The sequence below is a fragment of the Rhizophagus irregularis genome, chromosome 7 (assembly GCF_026210795.1).
Source record: "Rhizophagus irregularis chromosome 7, complete sequence".
Lineage (NCBI taxonomy): Eukaryota > Fungi > Glomeromycota > Glomeromycetes > Glomerales > Glomeraceae > Rhizophagus > Rhizophagus irregularis.
The window spans coordinates 4,599,874-4,627,489 of NC_089435.1; the positions used below are offsets into that span (position 1 = coordinate 4,599,874).

The 27,616-nt window shown below is 26.9% G+C and overlaps 12 protein-coding genes across 12 annotated transcripts; 9 read left to right on the forward strand and 3 right to left on the reverse strand.

Annotated features, from left to right (window-relative positions):
* Positions 1 to 170: 170 nt before the first annotated feature.
* On the reverse strand, positions 171 to 2,361 carry OCT59_027745 (COP9 signalosome complex subunit 5a). The gene is made up of 10 exons (XM_025312806.2): positions 2,185 to 2,361; positions 1,944 to 1,995; positions 1,676 to 1,858; positions 1,477 to 1,605; positions 1,299 to 1,364; positions 1,139 to 1,224; positions 954 to 1,065; positions 629 to 879; positions 438 to 539; positions 171 to 353 (listed from the first exon to the last, which is right to left on the reverse strand). Exons 1-9 carry the CDS (start codon positions 2,319 to 2,321, stop codon positions 461 to 463), a joined length of 1,095 nt encoding a protein of 364 aa, XP_025188672.1. The 5' UTR covers positions 2,322 to 2,361; the 3' UTR covers positions 171 to 353; positions 438 to 460.
* A 1,455-nt stretch (positions 2,362 to 3,816) lies between these two features.
* Positions 3,817 to 4,569, reverse strand: OCT59_027746 (uncharacterized protein; the record flags this gene model as incomplete). Its single annotated transcript, XM_066137204.1, has 4 exons — positions 3,817 to 3,855; positions 3,941 to 4,104; positions 4,200 to 4,240; positions 4,319 to 4,569. 4 exons carry the CDS (start codon positions 4,567 to 4,569, stop codon positions 3,817 to 3,819), a joined length of 495 nt encoding a protein of 164 aa, XP_065993616.1.
* Positions 4,570 to 6,204: 1,635 nt separating this feature from the next.
* OCT59_027747 (uncharacterized protein) lies at positions 6,205 to 7,629 on the forward strand (the record flags this gene model as incomplete). Its single annotated transcript, XM_025312807.2, has 5 exons — positions 6,205 to 6,387; positions 6,611 to 6,680; positions 6,759 to 6,879; positions 6,968 to 7,305; positions 7,385 to 7,629. 5 exons carry the CDS (start codon positions 6,205 to 6,207, stop codon positions 7,627 to 7,629), a joined length of 957 nt encoding a protein of 318 aa, XP_025188674.1.
* Positions 7,630 to 8,387: 758 nt separating this feature from the next.
* On the forward strand, positions 8,388 to 9,337 carry OCT59_027748 (uncharacterized protein; the record flags this gene model as incomplete). The annotated part of the gene is made up of 2 exons (XM_066137205.1): positions 8,388 to 9,125; positions 9,290 to 9,337. The coding sequence occupies 2 exons, from the start codon at positions 8,388 to 8,390 to the stop codon at positions 9,335 to 9,337; spliced, it is 786 nt and encodes a 261-aa protein (XP_065993617.1).
* A 359-nt stretch (positions 9,338 to 9,696) lies between these two features.
* Positions 9,697 to 11,440, forward strand: OCT59_027749 (uncharacterized protein; the record flags this gene model as incomplete). Its single annotated transcript, XM_066137206.1, has 2 exons — positions 9,697 to 9,816; positions 9,921 to 11,440. The coding sequence occupies 2 exons, from the start codon at positions 9,697 to 9,699 to the stop codon at positions 11,145 to 11,147; spliced, it is 1,347 nt and encodes a 448-aa protein (XP_065993618.1). The 3' UTR covers positions 11,148 to 11,440.
* A 104-nt stretch (positions 11,441 to 11,544) lies between these two features.
* OCT59_027750 (uncharacterized protein) lies at positions 11,545 to 13,040 on the forward strand (the record flags this gene model as incomplete). The annotated part of the gene is made up of 2 exons (XM_025309843.2): positions 11,545 to 11,643; positions 11,724 to 13,040. The coding sequence occupies 2 exons, from the start codon at positions 11,545 to 11,547 to the stop codon at positions 13,038 to 13,040; spliced, it is 1,416 nt and encodes a 471-aa protein (XP_025188678.2).
* On the reverse strand, positions 13,017 to 13,856 carry OCT59_027751 (uncharacterized protein). The gene is made up of 4 exons (XM_025312811.2): positions 13,631 to 13,856; positions 13,523 to 13,561; positions 13,370 to 13,457; positions 13,017 to 13,286 (listed from the first exon to the last, which is right to left on the reverse strand). Exons 1-4 carry the CDS (start codon positions 13,818 to 13,820, stop codon positions 13,085 to 13,087), a joined length of 519 nt encoding a protein of 172 aa, XP_025188679.1. The 5' UTR covers positions 13,821 to 13,856; the 3' UTR covers positions 13,017 to 13,084.
* Positions 13,857 to 14,881: 1,025 nt separating this feature from the next.
* On the forward strand, positions 14,882 to 16,385 carry OCT59_027752 (uncharacterized protein; the record flags this gene model as incomplete). Its single annotated transcript, XM_025309844.1, has 2 exons — positions 14,882 to 15,028; positions 15,099 to 16,385. 2 exons carry the CDS (start codon positions 14,882 to 14,884, stop codon positions 16,383 to 16,385), a joined length of 1,434 nt encoding a protein of 477 aa, XP_025188680.1.
* Positions 16,386 to 17,837: 1,452 nt separating this feature from the next.
* Positions 17,838 to 18,822, forward strand: OCT59_027753 (uncharacterized protein; the record flags this gene model as incomplete). The annotated part of the gene is made up of 2 exons (XM_025329776.2): positions 17,838 to 17,861; positions 18,175 to 18,822. 2 exons carry the CDS (start codon positions 17,838 to 17,840, stop codon positions 18,820 to 18,822), a joined length of 672 nt encoding a protein of 223 aa, XP_025188681.2.
* Positions 18,823 to 20,061: 1,239 nt separating this feature from the next.
* OCT59_027754 (uncharacterized protein) lies at positions 20,062 to 21,527 on the forward strand (the record flags this gene model as incomplete). Its single annotated transcript, XM_066137207.1, has 2 exons — positions 20,062 to 20,172; positions 20,247 to 21,527. The coding sequence occupies 2 exons, from the start codon at positions 20,062 to 20,064 to the stop codon at positions 21,525 to 21,527; spliced, it is 1,392 nt and encodes a 463-aa protein (XP_065993619.1).
* Positions 21,528 to 22,923: 1,396 nt separating this feature from the next.
* OCT59_027755 (uncharacterized protein) lies at positions 22,924 to 24,612 on the forward strand (the record flags this gene model as incomplete). Its single annotated transcript, XM_025323950.2, has 2 exons — positions 22,924 to 23,034; positions 23,109 to 24,612. 2 exons carry the CDS (start codon positions 22,924 to 22,926, stop codon positions 24,372 to 24,374), a joined length of 1,377 nt encoding a protein of 458 aa, XP_025188682.2. The 3' UTR covers positions 24,375 to 24,612.
* Positions 24,613 to 26,005: 1,393 nt separating this feature from the next.
* Positions 26,006 to 27,519, forward strand: OCT59_027756 (uncharacterized protein; the record flags this gene model as incomplete). Its single annotated transcript, XM_025312812.2, has 2 exons — positions 26,006 to 26,152; positions 26,227 to 27,519. 2 exons carry the CDS (start codon positions 26,006 to 26,008, stop codon positions 27,517 to 27,519), a joined length of 1,440 nt encoding a protein of 479 aa, XP_025188683.2.
* Between the last annotated feature and the right edge of the window lie 97 nt (positions 27,520 to 27,616).

Here is a 27,616-nt window from a genome sequence, read left to right on the forward strand (position 1 = left end):
TGTTTGATGCCGATCAGTGTCGGGTCCCCTCAAAATGGCCGTGTTCCCACCCACGTCTATTCTAAAAAAGGTTTCGCATTGCTGTTGAGTTACATGTTTGGATGATAAAATATTTTCATGTACAGAAAAGTAATTGAGATGAATCAGATAAAAAATAAAAAATTTATAATTATCCACAACAAAATGCGATTATTGAAATTTATTATCTAATTTTTTATTACGAATATTTTTTATCACGATTTATTATTTCAAATTTGAATATAATAATAAACAAAATATTACTAAATAGAAAACACCCTGAATTTTTAACTGACATGGTAGGCTATAATGATCTAAAAAATATTTTGTCCGGCCTAATTGCAAAAACGGATAGTTATGTCACTAAATCTATATAACTGAGAAAACAAAATATTTTTCGAAATGGGATACACACTTACTTTAAATAACTGAAAAAAAAAAATTAATGTGATTTATTGAATAAAACATTTTTGAGAACTTGTGAGATTAAACTGTGAGCTGCTTCAACAGTGATCTTTGTACTATATTGTACGATTTTTTTTTTATAAAAGAATATATTAAATTTTATAGTTTAAAGTAAAACCAAACAGAAATTTCGGGAAATACGTACCTATCCCGAGTAACCTTGTTGAGTGGACTCTCTTCAATTTTCCTCTTTTCCGGGGTAGGTGTAGATGTAGCACCACTAGCACCTCCAGATGTGGAAGATGATGATGTTGAAGATTGAGTAGTGCTAACCCCACGCCCGCCACCTAATCCACCAGGGAAACCTGAAACTCTTCCACTCTGTTGTAACTGAGCTTCAGTCTGTTCTAACTTTTCTGCAAGATCAGAAATTTGTCCGGCTGAATAATCGCGATTCTAAATAAAATGATGGATTAAATTAAATGATGCATAAGTTTTCAAAGCAAATATGTGTAGACACGTATTAATACCGTGATTAATGGTGATTGTGATAGTGTGTTAACCCAATATTTGTTCCAAAGTAATTCCAATAAATGTATATCAAGAGTAGATTTGAAATGCGAGATTTCAAGTTGATAGTATCTACATGTATAATAAACCTTAGTTATAAAATTTAAACAAAATAAATTACATTAGGATTATAATAGTAATTTACTGTTTGCAATGAACACCAAAATCCTCAATCTTGCTCAAAGGAATAGTTTGATATTCTGATGGACCTTCATCCGGTGCTTTGTATCCCTTTAAACAAAAAAATAAACAACGAAATTAATTTATAAAAGATCTTATAAATATCAAAAAATAATTGATATTACCGCTGGATAAGTCCTAAACGCGCCAATTTCCACTTTTCCAGCAGATATAGTTCGATTAGGATCGATCTAATTAAAAATCCATAAAAAGTTTACTATTAGTATTCATTAATATTTTTTGTTTTTTGAAAATAAAAGAACAAGATACAAATATTGCAGGAAACATTATAAGTTTACTTACAACTACAGCTACAAAAGGATCTTGATACTGTTGATTTGTCATTTGAGTATGCACATCAATACCGGAAAGCCAACATCCGTAACCAGGATGACTATGATACCACCCTACTATGTTTTCTAACCTTCCCACCTATTAAAGATTTAATATCTTATTTATAAGTATATTAACCAAATCGATTAAAAATCTATTTGCAAAATACCTGTCTAATAGTTGTTAAATATTGAACCATATATTCATTCGCTTCGGATTGTGCATTCACTCTTGTTTCAGTTCCTTCAACTGGTAAAGCAAAAGCATCCATGATAATCATTGTATTGCCATCTATCTTTCCTTGCATTAAACCCATTACTTCAATATTTCCACCCGAACGAGCATGCATGACCTTCTCATATTAACGAAATTAGTCTTTTCAAAAAAGGAAAAAGGAAAGAAAGATAATTGATTATTAATACAATCTTATACGATACCATTTTTATAAGAGCCACCGCGGAAATCTTGACTTTTGTAAAGTAATGAATGCTAAGATAAATTAAATCAGAAGATATTAAATCAACTCAAAACTTTTTAAAGGAACGTGACAGAATTCTAAGACTAAATTATTTCGACTATTATTATAGATAAAACAGCTGTATTCAATTTAACAACGCGTACAGTTGAGATTCCTAATAACTTGATCACTTAACACCATATCGATTTTCAATTACTCACTCTTTAGTCCACGGCTTTTCTTGATTTATTTGTACTTGTTCGTCATTATTGTAGCGGTAAATTTGATCCTGAGCGGGATCAATTGTAACAATGTTATTAGAAAACTCAAAATTAGTGCGAGCTATTTCAGAGTCCATTGTTTCGTTAAGATTGAAGGAGCATTGCAAAATACTCCGAAAGTTAAAATTTTATTTACACGTGAACTACAATTGTCATGATTACACAACATCTATTTATAATATGATTGGCCAATTCAATCTCTAGGCGCACTTTTTTTTTTTTCATCTTCCCTTATGCATCAAGTTTTCTATAAGAAGAATGATGAAAGAGTGAAAAAATTTTTTTTTAGTTTATTATTCTTAAGTAAACGTATCCTTTTTATTTAAAATTGTGAATACATTCTGTACTTAAATAAGGATAGTTAGTTCTAAGAAGTGCTGAGTATTAGTTCCATTTTACGGACGTTGAACATGGTAGAGCATTTCCGTTACTGAATAAAATTTGTTATGTCGTCAAATATTTTATATTTTTTTAAATTTAATAAATTATTTGAAGAGTGTTAATTATTTTATACTAATATAAATGCTGCAAAATATTACCGATATAACGAAGAACACTTCACACACAGGCAAAATCAAAATATTGTGTTAGAGGGGACTCAGCAATTGAAGCGAAGCGCGTGAACACAATGAAGATGCTTAATATATCTTATGGAATGACAATGGAAGACATTAGTTTAAGATTTATCATCAAACAAACCGAATAATGATTTTACGACTATCACAGTAAATAAAATAGAAGTTAATACATTCTTATTCATCATTCTTTAAAATGTCAATGCCCCAAGGTCCCCGAGCCAACGTTTCCAACTGTAGAAATTCTCTCATAAACCTGATTTTAATTGATGAATTCTATTTGGGATGGCGGGAGTGGACATAGCGTACTTAAATTTAGAAATTGTAATGATAATTACTAGTTAATTTTAGGTGTGAGATGATCACTCAGACCTTATTTTTCGTGGGGTGAGATTAATTAGTCATATAGAATTCATATATGCAATTATTACATTATCTTTACTAATCAAAAAACTCTGAAAGATACTTTATTTGTAAATCAATAAAAAAAATTTAGTCGTTATTGTCGTCATTGTGCTCATTGTACTTATAGCTGATGTTGCGTTGATGGCTGTTGCAGCTGATAATAGTATTGCAGTATGGCAGCTGTTGCAGTTGTTGTTGTTGTAGTTAGTGCTATTGGTTCTGTTGATTCTGTTGATTCTGTTGATGCTGGTTGATATTGCAGCTGATAATGGTAGAGATAATGCATTGTAATATTGAATGGATACTTGAATATATAAATTTAACCGTGCTACATAACATATATATTTTATTATAAAAGTCTTTAAGAAATTTGACAAACAATGAAAACATATCATAAAATATGTGTGAATTGAATTATCATGTGAGATTTCTTTTTTATTGTTTATTATATATATATATATAAATATATATATATATTATGAAATATGATCAACAAACTACTTTAAAAGCTACATTATCGGGTAAATTGCAATAAATACAAAAAGAAAATTTAAATTTAATAACATTTCCGTAAAAATGATGATGTAAATCCTTAATATGAATAAATGATAAGGAATCGTGGAAGTGCGGCCTTAATTATTCAATAAATTTCGTCAATTATTATTAAACCAAATGAGTTTTTATAAAAAAGAAAAAAAAAATTAACAAAAGCAAACCTCTCCATTGGGAACAATGTACGCTCCATGGCTTCCTGTAGCAGATACAACATCCATTACGAAAATAGCTCGGAGAACTTGTATAGATGGATCCATGATACCGACAGGACGTGCCCCGGTGTAACCATCGGAAATGGAGGAACAGGGTCCAAACCAAACATAACCTAATCCAACCGGAAAGCAAAAATTTTAATCCATAAGGTTTTTCGGATAAATGAGTTTGACACGTATTTCAAATGTTTTTATGTTTTTAACAAACCATTTGAAAGCCTGGGACCGTAACGGATTATACCACAAACACTTAAAGGAAAAGAAATAAATAAACATCAGCATCTGTATATCGCGATAGATTGATGAATTGCCAAATTTTAAATTTACCCGCATCCGCTATTCTGACACAACTTGCTAAAATCAGAGATTTTTGTAATATCACAACAATGTTTAGTTCCATGATATAAACGTAGGGCTGCCTGTGAACTTTTAAAAGTTTCGTGTCTATTTGCGATATCACTTGGCATATCAATTTTGATTATGGAATGAATCCTCGCATGGGATAAACCACTCATGAATTGAGTACTAATGGAAGTGTATTCTGTGTCAGTAGATTTTAAATAAGTTAGAGTAGCCATTATTTTTTTTTATAATTAAAAAAAATTATTTTTTTACAAACATGATTGCGAAAATCTAGGGTTTATATCTCGTTTACGCGTGGTTAAATTACTTGTAGAAACCCGAATATTTTTTTTCGAGTTAATCTCTTCATGATTTAGAATCATTCGTGTTTTCATACAAAATCAAAAGATATTGTCATCTTTTAATTATTCTTCGTTGTTCTTTTTTTTAAAAAATTTATTTTTCTCATTACATTCTTTTATCATTAAAGAAAAATTACGTATGTGAATATTTTGGCCAAAGTTACATAATTTATTGATTTAAGTCCAAGCCAAAGTCTAATCTATCATATTTCTTTTTTTATTATTATTATATAATAAATATGCATAGTTGTATTGGCTAATTGTTACACTATCATATGTTTCAATAAATTAGTTAATCAATTTCATTACAAATATGATATGGGAATCACATGATAATTAAGCAAAAAAAGAGCTGATCCCGAATGTAAAATAATAATTTTTTTTTTTTGCCAATTAAAATCAGGACATTTTTACCTCCAATATATTTTATTTCAAATTCGTAATATTTCCTTTACCAACAATAAATTTTTCCTACCTTGCATATAAATTCACACATAATATTGCATAAAAAGAAAAAGGAATCAAAAAAATTTTTTGCAGCTTCATTGTTATGATTTTTTTTTACCCCAAATTACCCCAATGATTTTTGTTGTCACATGAACAATTTTATTATACACCTGCAGGAGAAAAGGTATGACAAAATGGACTTTATAACGTCATTAGTGATCTTACGTATTCATTAAAAGATTTTTTTATGCATAAAAAATTTCTAATCCAATGATTGATTGATTAACTAACAAATTTTTTTTTATTTTTTTATACAATTTATAACATATTTCAACTACGTTATTGTTTTAATCAAAAAGCCAAAATACTATTTAAGTTAATAAGCCAAAAACTGCGGGGATATGTCGCGAAAATTACACAATTTTTTTTACTTTGAACATTGTTCAAAAATAGGTAAACTAATAATATAAATTCAATAATTTGTGACCAAGCGTGAGAATAGATGGATGAGAGCGATTCAATACATATACGATGTGTTGTACATCTTTATATAACAACAAAGGAAAGTTCTTCATTGTTTGATTTTTCTTTTTTTTTTTTTTTTTAAGAAAAAAAAAATTTTTTATTTTACGCCCATAACCGATTTTTCGTATATAATTATATAAATTTATTTAATATTCGGTTATCAATATAGTAATATTTTTAAAAATTTTTCGGAATTGGATCTATTGATTCTTATTTGATTCTGCAAGTATATGGCTGCAACACTAGTCAATAATTCACTTTTTAATAAACTTGGCTGTACGCGTATTTGGAAATGAAGCGGGCGTAGTCTTACAAATTTGTTATTTATGGTGGGTATTCCTAATTTTTTTTTACCTTATCCCTTACGATTGTTTGTTGTTAATTCCGAATACTTCTAAGCATTTCACATCTTCGTTTCGTTTTTATTAAGATTGAAGAATCGCGAAAATTGCCTAAGGCAATCAACTCCCTCGTCCTTAGGCATTAGATCAATTACTAATCTTCCTAAACTTAAGAACCAGCTAAGAGGTCAAAAATATGACTTATTTAGACGATCACATGATACAAAGAACTATGCAAAATGGCGACGTTGACATCAGTAATATAGATATTACAATAGTTTGCAATGATGATCTTCGGTTAGCTACTCAAATTGTTAATCGATTAAGAATTAAAGGTGCAACGAAGGTTCGATTATGTTATCCAAGAGACCAAATTAAGGTGCTTATTTAATTATTTATACCGTACCATTCCGAAATTAAACAAACCCGAGAATAAGTAACCCTGGCCTGCATTATGGCGATTTTGACCAGAATTATGACTACTTTGGTCGGACTTAAGTTCAAAAAATGGTTGTTTAATTTCGGAATGGTATGGTACCTTTATACGCTTTCATGAACAAAATAAGTAATTTTTGCATTAATTTACACAAACGGAAAAATAGTATGAAACAGCAAACATCGAAGCGATCAAAATCCCCGTCCTTTGGGATTCTCATGATTACGGTATAACGAGTAAGTTATCTTCATATAATTTTTTTTTTAATAATAAAGGAATTTTTGAAATCGCTAAATATTTACTTCTCCCATAAGTCGACTCTACCGTCGTAATTAGTCTATTATATAATAATTTCGAAAAACAAGAGATGCTTTTTGATGCCTGTGTACAACATAGGGTTTTTCTGTTTATTACATGGGATTCTGGAATGGAATTGTAAGTTTATAATGTTTTAGAAAATAATATTTATTTTTCACAATCTTTAATTAATTAAAAGAAAAAAAAATACGGTTAATTTGAATAGAGATCCATTTATTAAAAATAAAGTGTGCCCCAGAACAAGACTGCATGAGAAACTGTTGGAACATCAAAATATTTATGGAGATGGCCATATGCATTGGATCCTCTTTCAAATCGGAATTTTCGATGAAGAAATTCTGAAGTATGACGTTTCTACAATAACTACTGCATTCAATTGTCCAAATCAATACATCTTTTTGAACGTTACTGTTAAAGAAGATTTGGCCCAGTTAGTTGTAGAAGCCATAACATCGAAAAAAATCCAACTTGACAGAAATTACGTCGTGGGCGATTTTATCGCTCACACATTTTTAGGTCATGCCTATCAAGTCGCAAATAACGGTAAAAAATTCACGATATGTTTTACGAAAAAAAAATTTTTTTTATTATAATTTCTAATTAAAAGTTCTACAAACAAAAGGAGCAAAATTTGATTCCAAAATGCCCGCAACGTTATCCGAATTTGAGATAACCAATCAATTGCGTTTAACTGGTATCGTATCAGCGCAACCCCTTCCGCAAATCCTGTACCCAGACAGCAGCATATATTTCCAAAAGCTTGGAATTGAAATTTCATTCCAGCATGCTGCAATCATTTATAAAATTTTAAGGCATCATCGGCAAATCACCTTAAAAGAATGGATTTGTAAGAGAATCTTTGGTTGACCCAATTTTTTTCTTTCTTACTCTTTCTATTTATTCGTTTTTCTTTCATCGTAATCGTACATGACATGTCGTATCGAAATTCGAAATAATTTTATTCGAGCGGATTATAATTTATGAGAAAGTATTATGAGAAAGTATTATGAGAAAGTATTATGAGAAAATATTATGAGAAAATGCTATATGTGAAACACTCTTTATATAATTTGCGGCACTATTTAAACTTACTAAGCTATTATTACCTAAGATTTGTAAGATTTTATAAGCATAAAAAAAAATAATAAATTATGATCAAATTATAAAAGGTCACGTCTCAAATTCATGTTCGCGTATATCTTCTAATAGGATTGGGTAACGTTTAACAATAAGGCTCCTATTATATCCAATGAACAGTAAAATCCCAACTGAAAACTGGAAATAATGTCTTCTAGAGCCTTCGAATGTGTTATGAAATATATAATTTTTTTGGGATCAGACGATCGTGATACTTATGATAACCGCTGCCTCGCAGTTTAAAAAAAATTGATAATTATGGCAATTATGGCAATAACATTTTTTTTTTAATAAATGATGTGATTAAACTTATAAATAAACTTGAAAGTCTGTTATTATAATAACTCTTTTTCGCTCGACTTCATTTTTTTCTTTAAGCAAAAAAAAAAAATAATAGAAAAAGGTTATTTACTTTATTGTCTTTTCTTTTATTTATGAAAATAAGACATCAACTTTTTTATATATAAACATAATATTTGATCAAGAAGATGATATCTAAAGTATCAAAACCAGTTTATATTGTTGAAAATTCTTCAATTGTGATAACATTGCCTCAAGAAATTCTTTGTGAGATATTCAATTATTTGAGAGAACATCCTGTTCATTTTACACGTGTCGCTCAAGTATGCCGTGCTTGGAATTTCGCGGCAGATAATCATCTCTTTTGGAGGCAATTAACAAAGACTCTACAACTTCCTGATCCTAAACCAAGAGCGTATAAATACAAAACATATAAATCAATCATTTCAAAAAATTGGGGAAGATTCTGCACCTTGTGCCATTTGAAAAGAACGAGAAGTAATGGATTTCAAATCCGACCGGTTCTTGTTGATATGGTTAGGATCGACAAAATTGACTTCGAATCTAGTAAATGGTTCAAAGTGGTTCTTCATAAGGATAGAAAATCTGATGTACAAAAGGAGAAATCATCAGAATCATCAACTGTCAATATTTGTGATGTTCAAGAGGTTGTAAAAAGCAAAGAATTACCTTCACGATATCTTAAACATCTGCTCTGTTGTAGATGTAACGCAATTTATTGCAGATATATTAGGGAGGAAGAGATTAAGGATCGTCGAAACTTGTTATCTATCAAGCTAGGAGAGTTTGGTCTTACAGTTCCGGCTAAACACAATCTATGCGATCGATTTATTTTATACGGAGATGGTAACCCTACGGATATTGCGCAAAAACTAGCTAACAACATGATGTATAAGATGTATAAGGTAAATATTTGATTTTACAATGTACTAATTTCTTTACCTGATTTTCAGTGATGATCAATTTAATTGATATACTGTACATGTGCTTATCACATTCATATTATTCGTACTGTAATAAATTGCTTTCCGGCATGTTTTTATAATATCAATTTAATTTTAACATTTAGAATATTCGAAATATGTATTTTTTCGCTGCAGCAGAAAATTCTTTATGATCATTATTGCATCATGAAAAGTTTATCAGTTATATAATGATGATGAAAGTTCTAAAATTAGTTTCGGGTATAATGTAAAAAAAGATCTGCGTCCAACCACTGTGACATTGTGACATATTTACTTTGTCACATTATCTTGGCACAGTTTTTTCCTCAATTGGTCTAGTGAGTTACTTCGCCCGAACACTAAATACTCCCAAATTGTTTTAAAATCTGCAAAAAGAATAGCACTTTCTAATTAAGGAGTTTTAGAATAAATTATTAAATTTAGCTTTTTAAGGTAAATAAATCCAAATTCAATTCATTTTTCGAATATAAACCTGGATAATTTGAGGAGGAAAAAAAAAAAAAAAGCAAAAATGTTAAAAACTCAAAATCAATCCATTTGTAATCCTCAACAGATAAAAAGAACAATACTATTCATTTTATATACATACATTATATACCTTATCATATCTTCAATATCGAATACAAATGAAGTAAGTTTTATAAAATTTTTTAATGAAAAAAAGAGAGATTATTTTATTATTAAATTAATTAATTATATATTTCTTTTTATTATTATTATTATTATTATTATTAGAAATTAGAAAAAGTGTCATTAAGTCAATCGGCTGGAATTAATGATGAAACCGATTTTGATATAATAAAACATGATGAAAAAGTTAATTTAAAATATTGTGGTGAAAAGACTTGTAATTTCATGTTTCCATATTTTATTCCTGAACAAGAAACAAGAGCAAATCTTCATTTTAGATCTTTAACTTTTCTCGCAGAATCACTTAATCGTATAATGGTATTACCTAATGTTGGAAATTCAAGAATAGATTGTTGTACGAAATTTCCTTTTGAATTTTATTATGATTTAGAAAAAATGAAAAAAATGTTTCCAAGTATAAAATTCATGACACAACAAACTTTTAAAGAATGGACAAAAGAACTTTTAATTAAACCTGATACATTACATACATGGTTTATAGAAGATGGTAGAAATGATTCTTATTCTATAAGAGATCATAATCAAATGGCTGTCGAACCAGGTGTTCGTTACGAAAAAAACCTTCTTTCTAAATTATGCATAAACCAATTCGATTTAAAAATATCCGATTATATGGAATTTCATACTGGAATTGGTCATGTAAATGATTTTGAACATAAAATGTTTAATTTTTTTACGGAAAATCTTAAAGATATAAAATCTCCTGTAATATTAATTCGAAATCGTTCTCGAAGACAAATGTTCCCATTAATTGAAGAACAAATACCATTTGCTCCTCATATTATAAAACAAGCAGATGAAATTGTAAATAAGTTACAATCATATTATTGTATTCATTGGAGAATGGAACAAGGTATATTAGAAAAAATGCCAAAATGTGCTGAAAATTTAATCGAAACAATTAATTATCTTAAAATGACAGAAGAAATAAATAATGTATATCTTGCAACTGATTATCCTATTTCAGGAGGTAAATCAGCTTCAGATACATTTTATAGTGTAAGAAAAGAACATAGAATAGCAATTCAAATGCTTAATTCAACGTTAAACTTTAATACTTGGGTTTCTTTAAATGCTTTCAAAGAATTTAGGAATGATAAAAAATATGATTCAGAATTTAGTAGTTCAGGTATACATGGAATTTTAGATAAATTAGTATGTATACAATCCGATTATTTTTTAAGTGGGCCTAAAGATTGTTGTAGGATACGTTCAACTTATACTAGACTTATTAGCGAAGAAAGAAAAGATTTAATAGACAATGGTGATAAGAGAATACGTAATGTTATTACAAGATGGGGAAAATCATAGTTATAATAATGTACAACAAATGTAATCTAATTAATTTAATACGAATCTTATATTTCTTTCGTCTAATATAAGTGTTATTGCGTAAACCTGAATTTTGGGGATGCACGTTATAAAATTAAATGCTACACTTAAAATAAAAATAATTGTACAACCACATGGAAAAATATAAACCTTACACGAAAGATTAACCAATTACATTTTAGAATTTTAGAATTTAAAATATTATAAAATACCAACACGAAATCAATTAAATAAAATTTAACTTTTGCTTTCTCGTACTCGTTCTTCATTTCAAAAATTCAACATTCCTTTTTTTTTTTTTTAATAATAAACTTTCGTATTTAGTGTAATACTATATATAAAGATGAAACAGTTTAATCAAACTTCACAGAAAATTATGTTAGCGATTCAAATAACGAAGGCATCGTTATTAATTTGTTTTTTCTTTATTTTATGGTATCTTTTATATGAACAAAATAAGTTATTTTTAACTGGAGTAAGTTTTTTTTTTGAAAATCTTCTCTTTGAAATTTTATTTACCAAGTAATAATAATTTCTTTTATTAATGTTAAATAGGAACAAGCAAATAATACGGAAACACTTACAGAAGTTCATTTATCCTCACCATCAACATTATCATCGAATATAACCTTAAATACCATAAACAATAACGATAGCATTGAAAACCCACTAAATGAACTTAAAGAACTAAACAAAAGATATTGTGGTAACCCCACATGTAAATTTTTGTTTGTTTATAATTTTGGAGAACAAGAAACGAAAGCGAATTTACATTTTCGATCATTTAGTCAATTGGCCGAAAAATTGAATCGTACAATGATTTTAACAAATGTTGGATCTTCTCAAATTAGCGTTTGTCAAAATTTTTCATTTAATTTATATTATAATGTTACTTTACTTAAAAAAGAATTTCCTAATGTTTTATATAAATCAGAAGATGATTTTATTCTTTGGCTTAAAGAACGTGATCAAATTAAAAACAAGTTGAATAATATAAATAATAATGAAGTTATACCACCATTATCAATATTACATTCTAACCTTCGAAGATATGATATAACATCTGAAACAATTTATAGAAATGTTAAACCAGTCGTTAGTTTGAGTGAATGTCTTTCTAAATTCGGGCCATTTATGAATCTTACCGATCCTAATAATTCTCGAGTAAAATACACAATAATGGATATTACGAAATTTGATTTGAAAACAGAACAATCACGAGCTAAATTTTCTAAATTGCTTATTGATGATCTCTCCGTTAACGAAGAAATTTTATTAGTAAATTCATATGTATTAGATCCTTTATTCCCTGTAATTATGCCAGTTATACCTTATAATGATTATATATTAAATGAAGCTCAAAAGCTAAAAGAAAAATTATCATCATCATATATTGGAATTCATTGGAGATTAGAACAATCAAGACCTGAATTATTACCAGAATGTGCTCAAGGTCTCATTATAACATTGAACAAAATTATGAAAGAAGAAGGAATCGAAAATATTTATTTGGCAACAGATTATCCTCTTTTATCATCAAGTTCACAATCTGATACATTTACAAAAATCACTAATTATCATCATGATGCTATAAGAATGTTAAATGAAACTTTTAAAATAAATACATGGGTTTCCTTAGGAGGTTTGGAGCAATTAAGAAAAAATGAAAAATATGATACAGAATTTATTGGTCCCGGAATCCAAGGGATTTTGGATAAATTAGTTTGTGTAAATTCAAATTATTTTATAGCAGGTCCAAAGGGTTGCTCAAGAATTTTATCTACATTTACCAAAGCTATTGCAGATGAAAGAAGTAATAGATTAGATAGTGGTTTATTAAATGTAATTGATAGATGGAAAATTCCTTTGTAAATTTTATTATTAATAAATCATTATTTATTATTATTCATATTAAATTAACTCCATCCAGTTAACTCAAAAATCGAGACAACAAGTTCAGAAAAACTTGCTGCAACTGTTTTAGCGGCCCTTACTGCCATAGGTCCGAGATATGGAACAATTACGCCCATTAATTCTTCTGGTTCAATAAAATCATCTTGTCGACAAATAAAATATTTTCCTGCATCGTTTCGTCTAAAATAGTACTCAACAACAACTCTATATATGAAAAGCATACGTATGTCTATGAATTTAAATATTTTTAAATATAAGAAGTGATATCATAAATTTCTCCTTTTTACCTTACTGGAACGACTATCCATGGATATAGTAATGGTTGGAGATGTTGAGTCACATCTAAAAACATCTTTCCGCTTTCTTCATTGTAACCTAATAGGGTTTAAATATTTATAAAGAAATTCCGATTTGATATTAAATAAAAAAAAAATTCTTACTTATTTCATTAATTTGTAGCTTGTTACTCCAAAAACATCCTATAAATGATAGGAATAAAATGTTAATTATTTTGAAATACCTTACTTTTTTAATAAACAAAACCTTACCTCGAAAGAATTTGAAAAGTCGAATAACCCTCTCTCTTGATCCAGGCCTAGGAGAGACATCCACTAAAAAATGATGAAATTCAAAATTTGGAATATAGGATCTTTTAACCTCCTTTTCTAGGAGCGATTTGTCAGGATTGGCAAAAATATTATTGGCAACTTTTGGAATTTCTTTCACTGGATTATCCATGGTAAAGTTAGAAAGTGAGGTTTATAGAACGAAAGAATATTTAACAGAAGTTTAAATTACAAAATCTTTACGTCATTATTAAAAATAAGGGTAGCACACGAGGTAGCCGTAAATCTTTTAGCTACGTCATGATACCTATATATATATATCGATGCTTTTCCAAATTTGGCAATTGGCATTTAACCAAGTTTTCAATCGTAACACCATTCCTTTTTTTTAACGAACTATTAAGGGCTCTTCGACTGACGAGAGTATCGGGAAAGTATATAAAAAAATTAAAATAATTATTACTATAGATAAACCGCATTAAAAAATCTCTTCTCATGAAATAAGAAAATTTATCGAGGGGAAAAAGGGAATAAGTACTTGAATATGTCCAGATTTTTTTGTGTCCTCAGAATGTAACAATTATGTCACCTGAGTTTCGTATGAAGTAATTGAAAATGGTGTTACAATATTCGTGTAACATGGTAGACGTTATACAATGAAATTAAATTTTGGTTAATTTCGGCATCTTTTTAGTGATGTGACTATATAGAAAAAAGTAATTAGAGCAGTCTTTATGTTTTTCTTTTTTTGTAAATGAAAGGATCGTTTTTTTTTCATTAGTTTATTTTTGTTAATTCATCGGTTGATCAACACTATTTATTATTTCTATATTAGGGATAGAAAAAAAATGAATATTGTTTCTTTAATTTATATGAAACAAATAAAAAAAAATTATTAAAATCCTCATTTGTAACCTATATTTTTTAAATAGTTTATCAGTCATATCAGTCATAACTTCAAAATTATTTCATTATGGCGTAGTATTGTCATTATAAAATTGTCGTCATAATTTTTTGTCGAAATTTTGATCTTTGCAATAAAATTGCTTTATCATTGATACGATAAACGATAAAACGTCAAAAAGGCTTGTATTTAAGCCAAATGATGGAGCACATTAATCTAACAATCCCGATATAGGCAATAAACAAGTTTGACATGGATCGTATTTCATTATATATCATCATTTTTTTTTTGAATAAAAGGCTGATCTCGTTTATTACTTGTACTAAAAGATGACACTCCGACTGAATTCTTCGCAGAAAAAAACGCCTTTGAGTCAAATAACAAGAAATTCATTTCTGCTAATTTGTTTTTTCTTTTTATTGTGGTATATAATTAGTTCTTTTTATTTTGAACAAGAGGAATTATTATCAGATAAAGTAAATACATTTTTATAAATCTCGTAAATCTCTTCAAATATTCGTTAATTAAGTAATTTTTATTAAATAGAACGAAGAAACACTTACAGAAGTTCATCTTACTTCACTATCAACATTGTCATCGAACACAACCATAACTACTATTGCTGATAATGATAATAGTAAAAACCAATTAGAAGAACTAAACAAAAAATATTGTGGTAAACCCATATGTAAATTTTTATTTGTTTATATTATTGGAGAACAAGAAACGAAAGCGAATTTACATTTTCGATCATTTAGTCAATTGGCTGAAAAATTAAATCGTATAATGGTTTTACCAAATGTTGGTTCTTCTCGAATTGGTACTTGTAATAAATTTCCATTTGATTTTTATTATAATATCACTTTACTTCAAAAAGAATTTCCTGATGTTTTATTTAAATCAGAAAATGATTTCATTTTTTGGCTTAAAGAACGTGATCAAATTAAAAAGATAATGAATAATAATGACAAGCCATTATCAATATTACATTCTAGTGTTAAAATAAATAGAAGTGTTGAGAAAACATTTTATGATGACGCAGAACCAAATTTTGATGTATATGAATGTATTTCAAAATTCGAACCATTAATGAATCTCAAAGATCCTAATTCCAGAGTAAGATATACAAAAATGATTATTAAAGAAATGGACCTGATAAGGGAGAAATCTCGAGTTGAATTTTCTAAATTACTTACCAAAGTTCTCACAATCGACGAAGAAATTATATTAGTGAATGGATATGTAGTTCATCCTTTGTTTCTTCAAATTATGCCAGTTATACCTTATAATGATTATATATTAAATGAAGCTCAAAAAATAAAAGATAAATTATCTTCTTCATACATTGGAATTCATTGGAGATTAGAATCTTCAACACCTAAATTATTACCAGAATGTGTTCAAGGTCTTATTAAAACATTAAACAAAGTTATGGAAGAAGGAGAAATTAAAAATATTTACTTAGCGACAGATTATCCCCTTTTATCATCAAGATCACAATCTAGTACATTTGGAAAAATCACTAATTATCATCATGATGCTATAAGAACATTAAATGAAACTTTTAAAATAAATACCTGGGTTTCATTAGGAGGTCTGGAACAATTAAGAAAAAATGAAAAATATAATAAAGAATTAAATGGTTCTGGGATACAAGGAATTTTGGATAAATTAGTCTGTATGAATTCAAATTATTTTATATCGGGTCCAAACGGTTGCTCGAGAGTTATATCTAAATATACCAAAGCAATTGCAAATGAAAGAAGTAATAGAATAAAAAATAAAGATAGTGATTTATTGAATGTAATTGATAGATGGGAAATTCCTTTATAAATTTTTAATTTAATTATTAATAAATTATATTAAATTAACTTCATAATTAAAAGATTGAGTCAACAAGCTCAGAAAGTTTGTCGTAACTCTTTCAGCAGCCTTTATTACTATAGGTCCAATTATTCTTTCTTTTTGTAATAGTAATTCGAGGTGGGGTTACAACTAACGAAAGTATTTAAAAAGTCGAATAAGCTTCTCTCATGATCAGGGCATCCGTTAAAAAATGAATTCAAAATCAATTTTCAAATAGCGACTTTTCCGTGATAAATAAGCGAAAAAGCGAAGAATATTTTACATCTACGTCATTATGAGTAGTACTAATTTCCATCAGCAAAATTAACGTTAAGTTTCGATCAACCGATTGGGAAAGTTTGTTTAATCTTTTATTCTACATATCGAGATATATTATGCAGCAATATATAATGTGTGTAGATACTTTGGCAAAAAAAAAAATTTTAAATTACTTTATATGGCAAATATCAGATTTAGCATAAACTTTAGAAAACCTTTTTTTTTTTTTGGCAGTAACACACCTAACCACTCTTTTTTTATGAAAAACTTAATTAAAAACATATAATTATTGTGGTTGTATATAAAAATCGAAAAATCTATTATATTTGCTTTATATATTTATGTGGTATGTGGGCGCTTTCAAAATCCTTATATCACGAGTGGTTTAAAATAATAGTTGCTATAATAACCTTATCTTTTTTTTTCCTTTTTTAATTCTCATTTTCTTATGAAATAAAGAAGGAAATTGTTTATAATTGAAATGAATCCAATCACGAGGATAGAATAAATATTCCGATTCATTAAATAATGAAAATGGTGATACAATAAATATAATAATGAATTAAAACCAAAAATGGTATATGAGCGTATAACATGATAAAAAAATAACTAATTAGAGAAATTAGAGAATACAATTTTTTTTAAGAAAAGTTATTGGTTTACATCAAAATTCAGTTATTTTTAAAAGTGGTTACTATAATAAGCCACCCCTAAAGAAAATAAACAAAAGGAATGTTAGACAATATAATTTTTCAGAAGTAAAAAGAATAACATTACATGATATCCACTTATTATATAACGTTACACTATATTGAATTATTTTAATTACTACTTTCAGTACATAAGGATAGAAAAAAAAGAAATGTTTTTTTTTTACTTGTGCAATATTAAAAAACAAATACAAAAGATGTCAAATTATGGTTAAATTTTTTTAGTCAATATTTTTTCATTTACTGCATAATAAACATTAATTAGTATGGTTGTACTGAAGAACATGAATGAACAAAATAGAATGAATTAACAACATGGATCGTTAAACATTACGAATTTAGATAGCATTTTTTATTTTATTTGTTAAAAGGCTTAAATATATAGAAGATTGACTACTCTTACTTTTCAAGAAGATAACACCACCACGACCGAATTCTTTACAGAAAAAAAATGTCTTTGATCCCTATAAAAAAGGTTTGTGCTAAATTTGTGCCAAACGGGCTAATCATACAACATTTATTCCAAATTTGTACTAAAAAATAATATAAAATTCGAACAAATTCTAAACAAATATCGTATGATTAACCCATTTGGCACAAATTTAGCACAAACTTTTTTTTAGGGTGAGTCAAATAACGAGAAAATTTGTGTTAATTTGTTTTTTCTTTTTATTGTGGTATATAATTAGTTCTTTTTATTTTGAACAAGAAGAATTATTATCAGATAAAGTAAATATATTTGATAATTCTTCAAATATTTATTAACTCAATAATTTGTTATTAAATAGAACGAAGAAACACTTATAGAAAGAAGTTCATCTTACTTCACTACAACATTGTCATCGAACACAACCATAACTAATATAGTTGATGATGATGATAGCAATAAAAACCAATTAGAAGAACTAAACAAAAAATATTGTGGTAAACCCATATGTAAAATTTTTATTTGTTTATATTATTGGAGAACAAGAAACGAGAGCGAATTTACATTTAGTCAATTGGCTGAAAAATTAAATCGTATATTGGTTTTACCAAATGTTGGTTCTTCTCAAATTGGTACTTGTAATGAATTTCCATTTGATTTTTATTATAATATCACTTTACTCCAAAAAGAATTTCCTAATGTTTTATTTAAATCAGAAAATGATTTCATTTTTTTGCTTAAAGAACGTGATCAAATTAAAAAGATAATGAATAATAATAACAAAATCATACCACCATTATCAATATTACATTCTAGTATTAAAATAAATAGAAGTGATGAGAAAACATTTTATGATGACGCAGAACCAAATTTTGATGTATATGAATGTATTTCAAAATTCGAATCATTAATGAATCTTAAAGATCCTAATTTCAGAGTAAGATATACAAAAATGATTATTAAAGAAATGGACCTGATAAGGGAGAAATCTCGTCAAGGTATCCGTTAAAAAATGAATTCAAAATCAATCACTTTCTAGTAGCGACTCATCCATGATAAATAAGTGAAGAATATTTTACATTTGCGTCTTTACGAGCAGCACAAAATTTTAATCAGCAAAATTAAGTTTCGATCAACCGATTGGGAAAGTTTGATTTTATTATACTATAAGATATATTATGCAGCAATATATATATAATGTGTATATATACGCGTAGAATTTAAATTTTACTTTATATGGCAAATATCAGATTTAGCATAAACTTTAGAAAATCTTTTTTTTTTTTTAACAGTAACACACCTATTAACCATTCTTTTTTTACGTAATATATTACTATACGAAGATAAAAACTTATTAAAATATAATCGTGGTTGTATATAAAAATCGAAAAATCTATTACATTTGCTTTATATATTTATTTGGTAGTACATGGCTCTTTCAAATCCTTATATCACGAGTGGTTTAAATAATAGTTGCTATAAATAACCTTATCTTATTTTTTTTTCCTTTTTTAATTCTCATTTTCCTATGAATAAAGAAAATATAATAAAGAGATTTTTTATAACTGAAAAAGAATCCAATCACGAGGATAGAAGGAATAAACACTCCGATTCTGTTTCGTACGATATATGAATTATTAAATAACAGATAATGAAAATGGGGATACAAATATAATAATGAATTAGAGAAATTAGAGAATACAATCTTTTTTAAAAAAAAATTAAAAAATGGTTACTACGATAAGCCAAATAAACAAAAGGGACAATTAGAGTGACATTACATACATAATAATATCCATTATTATTATTAGTAATAAATCTAACGTTACACTATATGCATTAAAGACCTTCCTTAAAACATTATTTTTTTCTCGAATTATTTATTATTGGTTAACTACTACTTTTAGTACATAAGGATAGAAAAAAAAGAATTGTTTTTTTTACTTGTGTGCAATTTCAAAAAAAACAAATACTATAGTCAATACTTTTTCACTTACTGCAAATTAATAAACATTAATTTCAAAAAAAAAACAATACTGTTTCATTTACTACAAATTAATAAGCATTAATTACGGTTGTCATGAAATGAATAAACAAAATAAACCGAAACAACATGGATCGTAAAACATTACGAATTTATATAATTCTTTTTATTTTATTTATTAAAAAGGCTTAAATATATGGAAGGGTTTATTACTTTTACCTTTCAAAAAGATAACATTACGACTTAATTCTTCCCTGAAAAAAAATGTCTTTGAGTCAAATAACGAGAAAATTTGTGTTAATTTGTTTTTTCGTTTTATTGTGGTATATAATTAGTTCTTTTTATTTTGAACAAGAAGAATTATTATCAGATAAAGTAAATAAATTTTATTGAAAATTCTCCCTAATGTATTCGAATGTTTATTAATTAAATAATTTGTTATTAAATAGAATGAAGAAACACTTACAGGAGTTCATCTTACATCAAATACAAACAAAACTATCATAACTGATGATGATAATAATAAAAATCAATTAGAAGAACTAAACAAAAAATATTGTGGTAAACCCACATGTAAATTTTTGTTTGTTTATCTTATTGGAGAACAAGAAACGAAAGCGAATTTACATTTTCGATCATTTAGTCAATTGGCTGAAAAATTAAATCGTATAATGGTTTTAACAAATGTTGGTTCTTCTCGAATTGGTACTTGTAACGAATTTCCATTTGATTTTTATTACAATATCACTTTACTTCAAAAAGAATTTCCTAATGTTTTATTTAAATCAGAAAATGATTTCATTTTCTGGCTTAAAGAACGTGATCAACTTAAAAGGATGATGAATAATAACAATAACAAAATCATACCACCATTATCAATATTACATTCTAGTATTAAAAGATCTAGAAATACTGAGAAAACATTTTATGATGATGCAGAAACAAATTTTGATGTATATAATTGTATTTCAAAATTCAAACCATTAATGAATCTCGAAGATCCTACTAATTCCAGAGTAAAATATACAAAAATGATTATCAGAACAACTGATATGAGATCGATAATAGCTCGAGTTAAATTGTCCGAATTGCTTACTAAAGTCCTCACAATCGATGAAGAAATTTTATTAGTGAATGGAAAAGTAGTTGATCCTTTGTTTCCTCAAACTATGCCAGTTATACCTTATAGTGATTATATATTGAATGAAGCTCAAAAAATAAAAGATAAATTATCTTCTTCATATATTGGAATTCATTGGAGATTAGAATCTTCAACACCTAAATTATTACCAGAATGTGTTCAAGGTCTTATTAAAACATTGAATAAAATTAAGGAAGAAGAAGGAATTAAAAATATTTACTTAGCAACAGATTATCCCCTTTTATCATCAAGATCACAATCTAGTACATTTAAAAAAATCACTAATTATCACCATGATGCTATAAGAACATTAAATGAAACTTTTAAAATAAATACCTGGGTTTCATTAGGAGGTCTGGAACAATTAAGAGAAAATAAAAAATATAATAAAGAATTAAATGGTTCTGGGATACAAGGAATTTTGGATAAACTAGTTTGTGTAAATTCAAATTATTTTATATCAGGTCCAAAAGGTTGCTCGAGAATTGCATCTTCATTTACCAAAACAATTGCAGATGAAAGAAGTAATAGGACAAAAAATAAAGATAGTGATTTATTAAATGTAATCGATAGATGGGAAATTCCTTAATTTAATTATTAATAAATTATATTAAATTAACTTTATAATTAAAAGATTGAGTCAACAAGCTCAAAAAGTTTGCCGCAACTCCTTCAGCAGCCTTCATTACTATAGGTCCAATTATTCTTTCTTTTTGTAATAATAATTCGAGGTGTTGGGTTACAACTAACAAAAGGATCTAAAGTCGGATAATCTTCTGCATCCGTTAAAAAATTGGGAGGAAATAATCAATTTTCTAGTAGTGATTTATTCATGATAAATAAGTGAAAAAGTAAAGAATATTTTAACTGAATATGCATTTATAACCAGATGAGTAGCACCAATTTTCGATCAACCGATTACTGGAATCGAAATCTTTTATTCTAATACGTCAAGATATATTAGTATGCATTATATGCATAGTTGCTTTAGCAAAAAAAAAAAAATTAAAATCTAATTTTACTTTGTATGGCAAATATCAGATTTAGCATAAACTTTAGAAAAATCTTTAACACACTTTAAATACAGTAGTTCTTCGATCCGTGTACGGTTCGTCAAATTTAAAATATTTCTGAAATCAATGATCAGATTTAACAATTAATGGCTTGTATAAAATGTTGCGCATAAATTATTAATTAATCCGGATGGCGGTTCGCCCGGGTCGAAGCATTACCAATAAACCATTCTTTTTTTTACGTAATATATTGGTATACGAAAATGAAACTAAAAATATATAATTTTGGTTATATAAAAATCAAAGATCTTTTACACTTGATTTTATATATTTATGGGTACATGAGCAATAATAATTGTTACAAATAACAGTATCTTTTTTTTCCTTTTAATTCCCTTTTTCTTATGAAATAAAGAAAATTTAACAGAGAAATGGTTCATAATTGAAAATTCCGACGTACATGAATTATTAAACAATGAAAATGGTGATACAATAAATATAAATACAATAATATCAAAAACAAAAATGTGGGCAACAATTTAACAATTAGGTGAACCTTGATAAATCCAACGTTACACCATATGCGTGTTAAGACCCTCATATAACATTTATTTATTTTTTTTTTTTCTTGAATTATTTTAGTTAATAAAGCACATTGGTTAACTCTACTTTTAGTACAAAAGGATAAAAAAAGAAATGCTTTTTTTTTTTACTTGGCAATAGTATTAAAAAACAAATATAAAGAATGTCAAAATATTTTTAATTTTCTTAACCAATACTTTTTCATTTACTGCATAATTATAGTTGTACTGCAGATATTGCCAAGAAATGAGTAACCGAATTAACAACATACATTACGAATTTAAATAGCATTTTTATTTTATTTGTTAAAAAGGCTTAAATAGAATGTTGACTTTGTTTATTACTCTTTCAAAAAGAAAACACCACAACTGAATTCTTCCCTGAAAAAAAATGTCTTTGAGTCAAATAACGAGAAAATTTGTGTTAATTTGTTTTTTCGTTTTATTGTGGTATATAATTAGTTCTTTTTATTTTGAACAAAAAGAATTATTATCAGATCAAGTAAATAAATTTTATTGAATATTCTCCCTAATGTATTCGAATGTTTATTAATTAAATAATTTTTTATTAAATAGAATGAAGAAACGCTTACAAAAGTTCATCTTGCACCATCAAATACAACCGTAACTACCATAACTGATGATGTTAATAATAATAATCCATTAAATGAACTAAACAAAAAATATTGTGGTAAACCCACATGTAAATTTTTGTTTGTTTATTATATTGGAGAACAAGAAACTAAAGCGAATTTACATTTTCGATCATTTAGTCAATTGGCTGAAAAATTAAATCGTATAATGGTTTTAACAAATGTCGGTTCTTCTCGAATTGGTACTTGTACAAATTTTCCATTTGACTTTTATTATAATACCAATTTACTTCAAAAAGAATTTCCTAATGTTTTATTTAAATCAGAAAATGATTTCATTTTTTGGCTTAAAGAACGTGATCAAATTAAAAAGATAAATAATAACGATAACAAAGTTATACCACCATTATCAATATTACACTCTAGTATTAAATTACATAATAATACATTTTCTGAAGAAACAAATTTTGACAAACATAAATGTATTTCTAAATTCGAACCATTAATGAATACCAAAGATCCCAATAATTCCAGAGTAAAATATACGAAATTGTTTATCAGAACAACTGACTTAAGAACGGGAAAATCTCGAGTTAAATCTTCCGAATTACTTACCAAATTTTTCACAGTCGATGAAGAAATTTTATTAGTGAATGGAAATGTAATTTATCCTTTGTTTCCTCAAACTATGCCAGTTATTCCTTATAATGATTATATATTAAATGAAGCTCAAAAAATAAAAGATAAGTTATCTTCTTCATATATTGGAATTCATTGGAGATTAGAATCCTCAATACCTGAATTATTGCCAGAATGTGTTCAAGGTCTTATTAAAACATTAAATAAAGTTATGGAAGAAGAAGGAATTAAAAATATTTATTTGGCAACAGATTATCCTCTTTCATCATCAAGATCACAATCTAGTACATTTAAAGAAATCACTAATTATCATCATGATGCTATAAGAACATTAAATGAAACTTTTAAAATAAATACCTGGGTTTCATTAGGAGGTCTGGAACAATTAAGAAAAAATGATAAATATAATAAAGAATTAAGTGGTTCCGGGATACAAGGAATTTTGGATAAATTAGTGTGTGTGAATTCAAATTATTTTATATCAGGTCCAAAAGGTTGCTCGAGATCTTCATCATTTACCAGAGCTATTGCGGATAAAAGAAGTAATAGAATAAAAAATAAAGATAGTGGTTTATTGAATATAATTGATAGATGGGAAATTCATTTGTAAATTTTTAGATTAATTATTAACGAAATAGATTTTTACTACTTTATCCATTATTACTCATATTAAATTAATTTGGTCCTGTTAAAAGATTGATCCAGCAAGCTCAGAAAAGCTTGCCGCAACTCTTTTAGCAGCTTTTATTATTAATTACTATAGACCCAAGATAAACACACCTACTAAATAATCTAATTCAATAAAATTATCTTATCAATAAATGACTTGTTTTCTTCATCGTTTCGTTTATCAACAGTAGCTTTGTATTTTGTATATATAGAAAAGCTTATATATATATCATATTTATGCATATGAATTTGAAGATTTTTAAATACAAGGAGGATTATGACGAAAAAAAATATCAATATTTTTAACTGAACAAACAAACTAAATGAGTAGCACCCTCAACTGATTAGAAGGTTTATAATCGAAATCTTTTATTCTACCGTCATGAAACTTTTTAGGTAAATCGATCCATGTACTAATTCCATATGAATTAGTTCAGAAATATGTGCATTCCCATATATGATCCACATATTTTAATCCTCGAATTTGGATCTACGCCGATAGGGGTATTTGGAAAATATTGGAACTATCACATATTTCCACAATATTTGATGCGGATTTCCATGTAAAAAATTTCCTGATGATGTTACCTTAATGTATACATATATATGCATAGATGCTTTGACAAAAAAAAAAAAATTTTTAAATTTACTTTTAGCATAAACTTTAGAAAATTGACAGTAACACACCTAAAAACCATTCTTTTTTTACGTGCTGTACAGATGAATTAAATTTATTTATAATTCTGGTTATATAAAATCAAAGGATTTAACATTTTATTATAAATTAGTTTGGTACATGGATTTCTTTGCTGCAATATCCATGTATCACGAGAGTTTAAAATAATTGTTGCTATAAATAACCGTATCATTTTTCCCCTTTTCAATTCTCTTTCTCTTATAAATAAAGGAATTTAACAAGGCAATCATAACGGGTCGATCAAAATTTGTAAATTATTGTTTATAAAATAAAATAAGCCAATCACAATGATAGAAGGAATAAACATTCCGTTTCGTACGGTAGAAATAATGAAAATGGTGATACAATCAACAAACATAATAATGATTCAATGATCAAAACCAAAAATGAATGCATGATTGAATGGAAGTCAAAACCAGAATATCATTGAATTAAAGGTTACAAATTAATAAAAAAAATTATTGTTTATAAAACAAAATTTAATTTTCAAATGGATTGACTATTTGAGACAAAATTTTATTTCAAAAAAAAAAAGTTTATTACGGTAAATAATTAAAATATTTGTCATTATTCTTTTCCTTTATTCGGAAATGAAATTAAATTATTTTGGTTAATATTATAGTATATTGACTATTGGTTGAACAAAAAAAGTCAAATTATTATTTATTTTTTAACTATGTATTACTTTTTCATTTACTATGTAGAAAGCATTAATTATTTTTATACAGATGTGATTGAGTTTTATATGTTAAGAAAATAAACAAACAATTAACAACATGGATCGTAGTATATTGATTTATATATCATTTATTTTTCTTTGTCGAAAATGGTTTAAATAGAAAGTTAATTCAGTTTATAACTTGGTATTAGAAAAGATGGCATCACAATTGAATTCTTTACAGAAAATAATGTCTTTGAGCCAAATAACAAGAAATTCATTTCTGTTAATTTGTTTTTTCTTTTTATTGTGGTATATAAGTAGTTCTTTTTATTTTGAACAAAAAGAATTATTATCAAATAAAGTAAATAAATTTTATTGAATATTCTCCCTAATGTATTCGAATGTTTATTAATTAAATAATTTGTTATTAAATAGAACGAAGAAACGCTTACAGAAGTTCATCTTACATCACCATTAACGTTATCATCAAATACAACCATAACTGATGATGATAGAAATCCATTAGAAGAGCTAAACAAAAAATACTGTGGTAAACCCACATGCAAATTTTTGTTTGTTTATTCTCTTGGAGAACAAGAAACTAAAGCGAATTTACATTTTCGATCATTTAGTCAATTGGCTGAAAAATTAAATCGTATAATGATTTTAACAAATGTTGGTTCTTCTCGAATTGGTACTTGTAATAAATTTCCGTTTGATTTTTATTATAATACCAATTTACTTCAAAAAGAATTTCCTAATGTTTTATTTAAATCAGAAAATGATTTCATTTTTTGGCTTAAAGAACGTGATCAAATTAAAAGGAAGATAAATAATAACGATAACAAAGTTATACCACCATTATCAATATTACACTCTAGCATTAAATTACATCATAAAAATACTAATATGAAAACATTTTATGATAATGCAGTAACAAATTTTGATAAACATGAATGTATTTCTAAGTTCGAACCATTAATGAATACTAAAGATTCCAATAATTCCAGAGTAAAATATACAAAATTGTTTATCAGAACAACTGACTTGAAAACGGAAAAATCTCGAGTTAAATCTTCCGAATTACTTACTAAAGTCCTCACGATTGATGAAGAAATTTTACTAGTGAATGGATATGTAATTTTTCCTTTGTTTCCTCAAATTATGCCAGTTATACCTTATAGCGATCATATATTAAATGAAGCTCAAAAAATAAAAGATAAATTATCTTCTTCTTATATTGGAATTCATTGGAGATTAGAACGTTCAACACCTGAATTATTACCAAAATGTGTTCAAGGTCTTATTAAAACATTAAATAAAGTTATGAAGGAAGAAGGAATTAAAAATATTTACTTGGCAACAGATTATCCCCTTTTATCATCAAGATCACAATCTAGTACATTTAAAGAAATCACTAATTATCATCATGATGCTATAAGAACATTAAATGAAACTTTTAAAATAAATACCTGGGTTTCATTAGGAGGTCTGGAACAATTAAGAAAAAATGATAAATATGATAAAGAATTAAATGGTTCTGGGATACAAGGAATTTTGGATAAACTAGTTTGTATGAATTCAAATTATTTTGTATCGGGTCCAAAAGGTTGCTCAAGAGTTGTATCTACATTTACCAAAACTATTGCGGATGAAAGAAGAAATAGAATAAAAGATAAAGACTATAGTTTATTAAATATAATTGATAGATGGAGAATTTATTTGTAAATTATTAAATATAATCATAATAAATTATTGTTTTTTTCATAACAAAATTACTTCGTCCGGCTAATTCAAAAGATGCTCAGAAAGCTTGTCGGAATGA

What these genes read in the sequence shown, in the direction of transcription:
- OCT59_027745 (XM_025312806.2), bottom strand. Translation starts at nt 2,321, where the DNA reads ATGGACTCTGAAATAGCTCGCACTAATTTTGAGTTTTCTAATAACATT. An exon ending in GAAAAGCCGTGGACTAAAGA is followed by an intron (nt 1,996 to 2,184) that starts GTGAGTAATTGA and finishes AATTTATCTTAG; the next exon opens with CATTCATTACTTTACAAAAG. An exon ending in CACAATCACCATTAATCACG is followed by an intron (nt 880 to 953) that starts GTATTAATACGT and finishes CATTTTATTTAG; the next exon opens with AATCGCGATTATTCAGCCGG.
- OCT59_027751 (XM_025312811.2), bottom strand. Translation starts at nt 13,820, where the DNA reads ATGGATAATCCAGTGAAAGAAATTCCAAAAGTTGCCAATAATATTTTT. An exon ending in GCTACAAATTAATGAAATAA is followed by an intron (nt 13,458 to 13,522) that starts GTAAGAATTTTT and finishes AAACCCTATTAG; the next exon opens with GTTACAATGAAGAAAGCGGA. An exon ending in TGGATAGTCGTTCCAGTAAG is followed by an intron (nt 13,287 to 13,369) that starts GTAAAAAGGAGA and finishes TTTCATATATAG; the next exon opens with AGTTGTTGTTGAGTACTATT.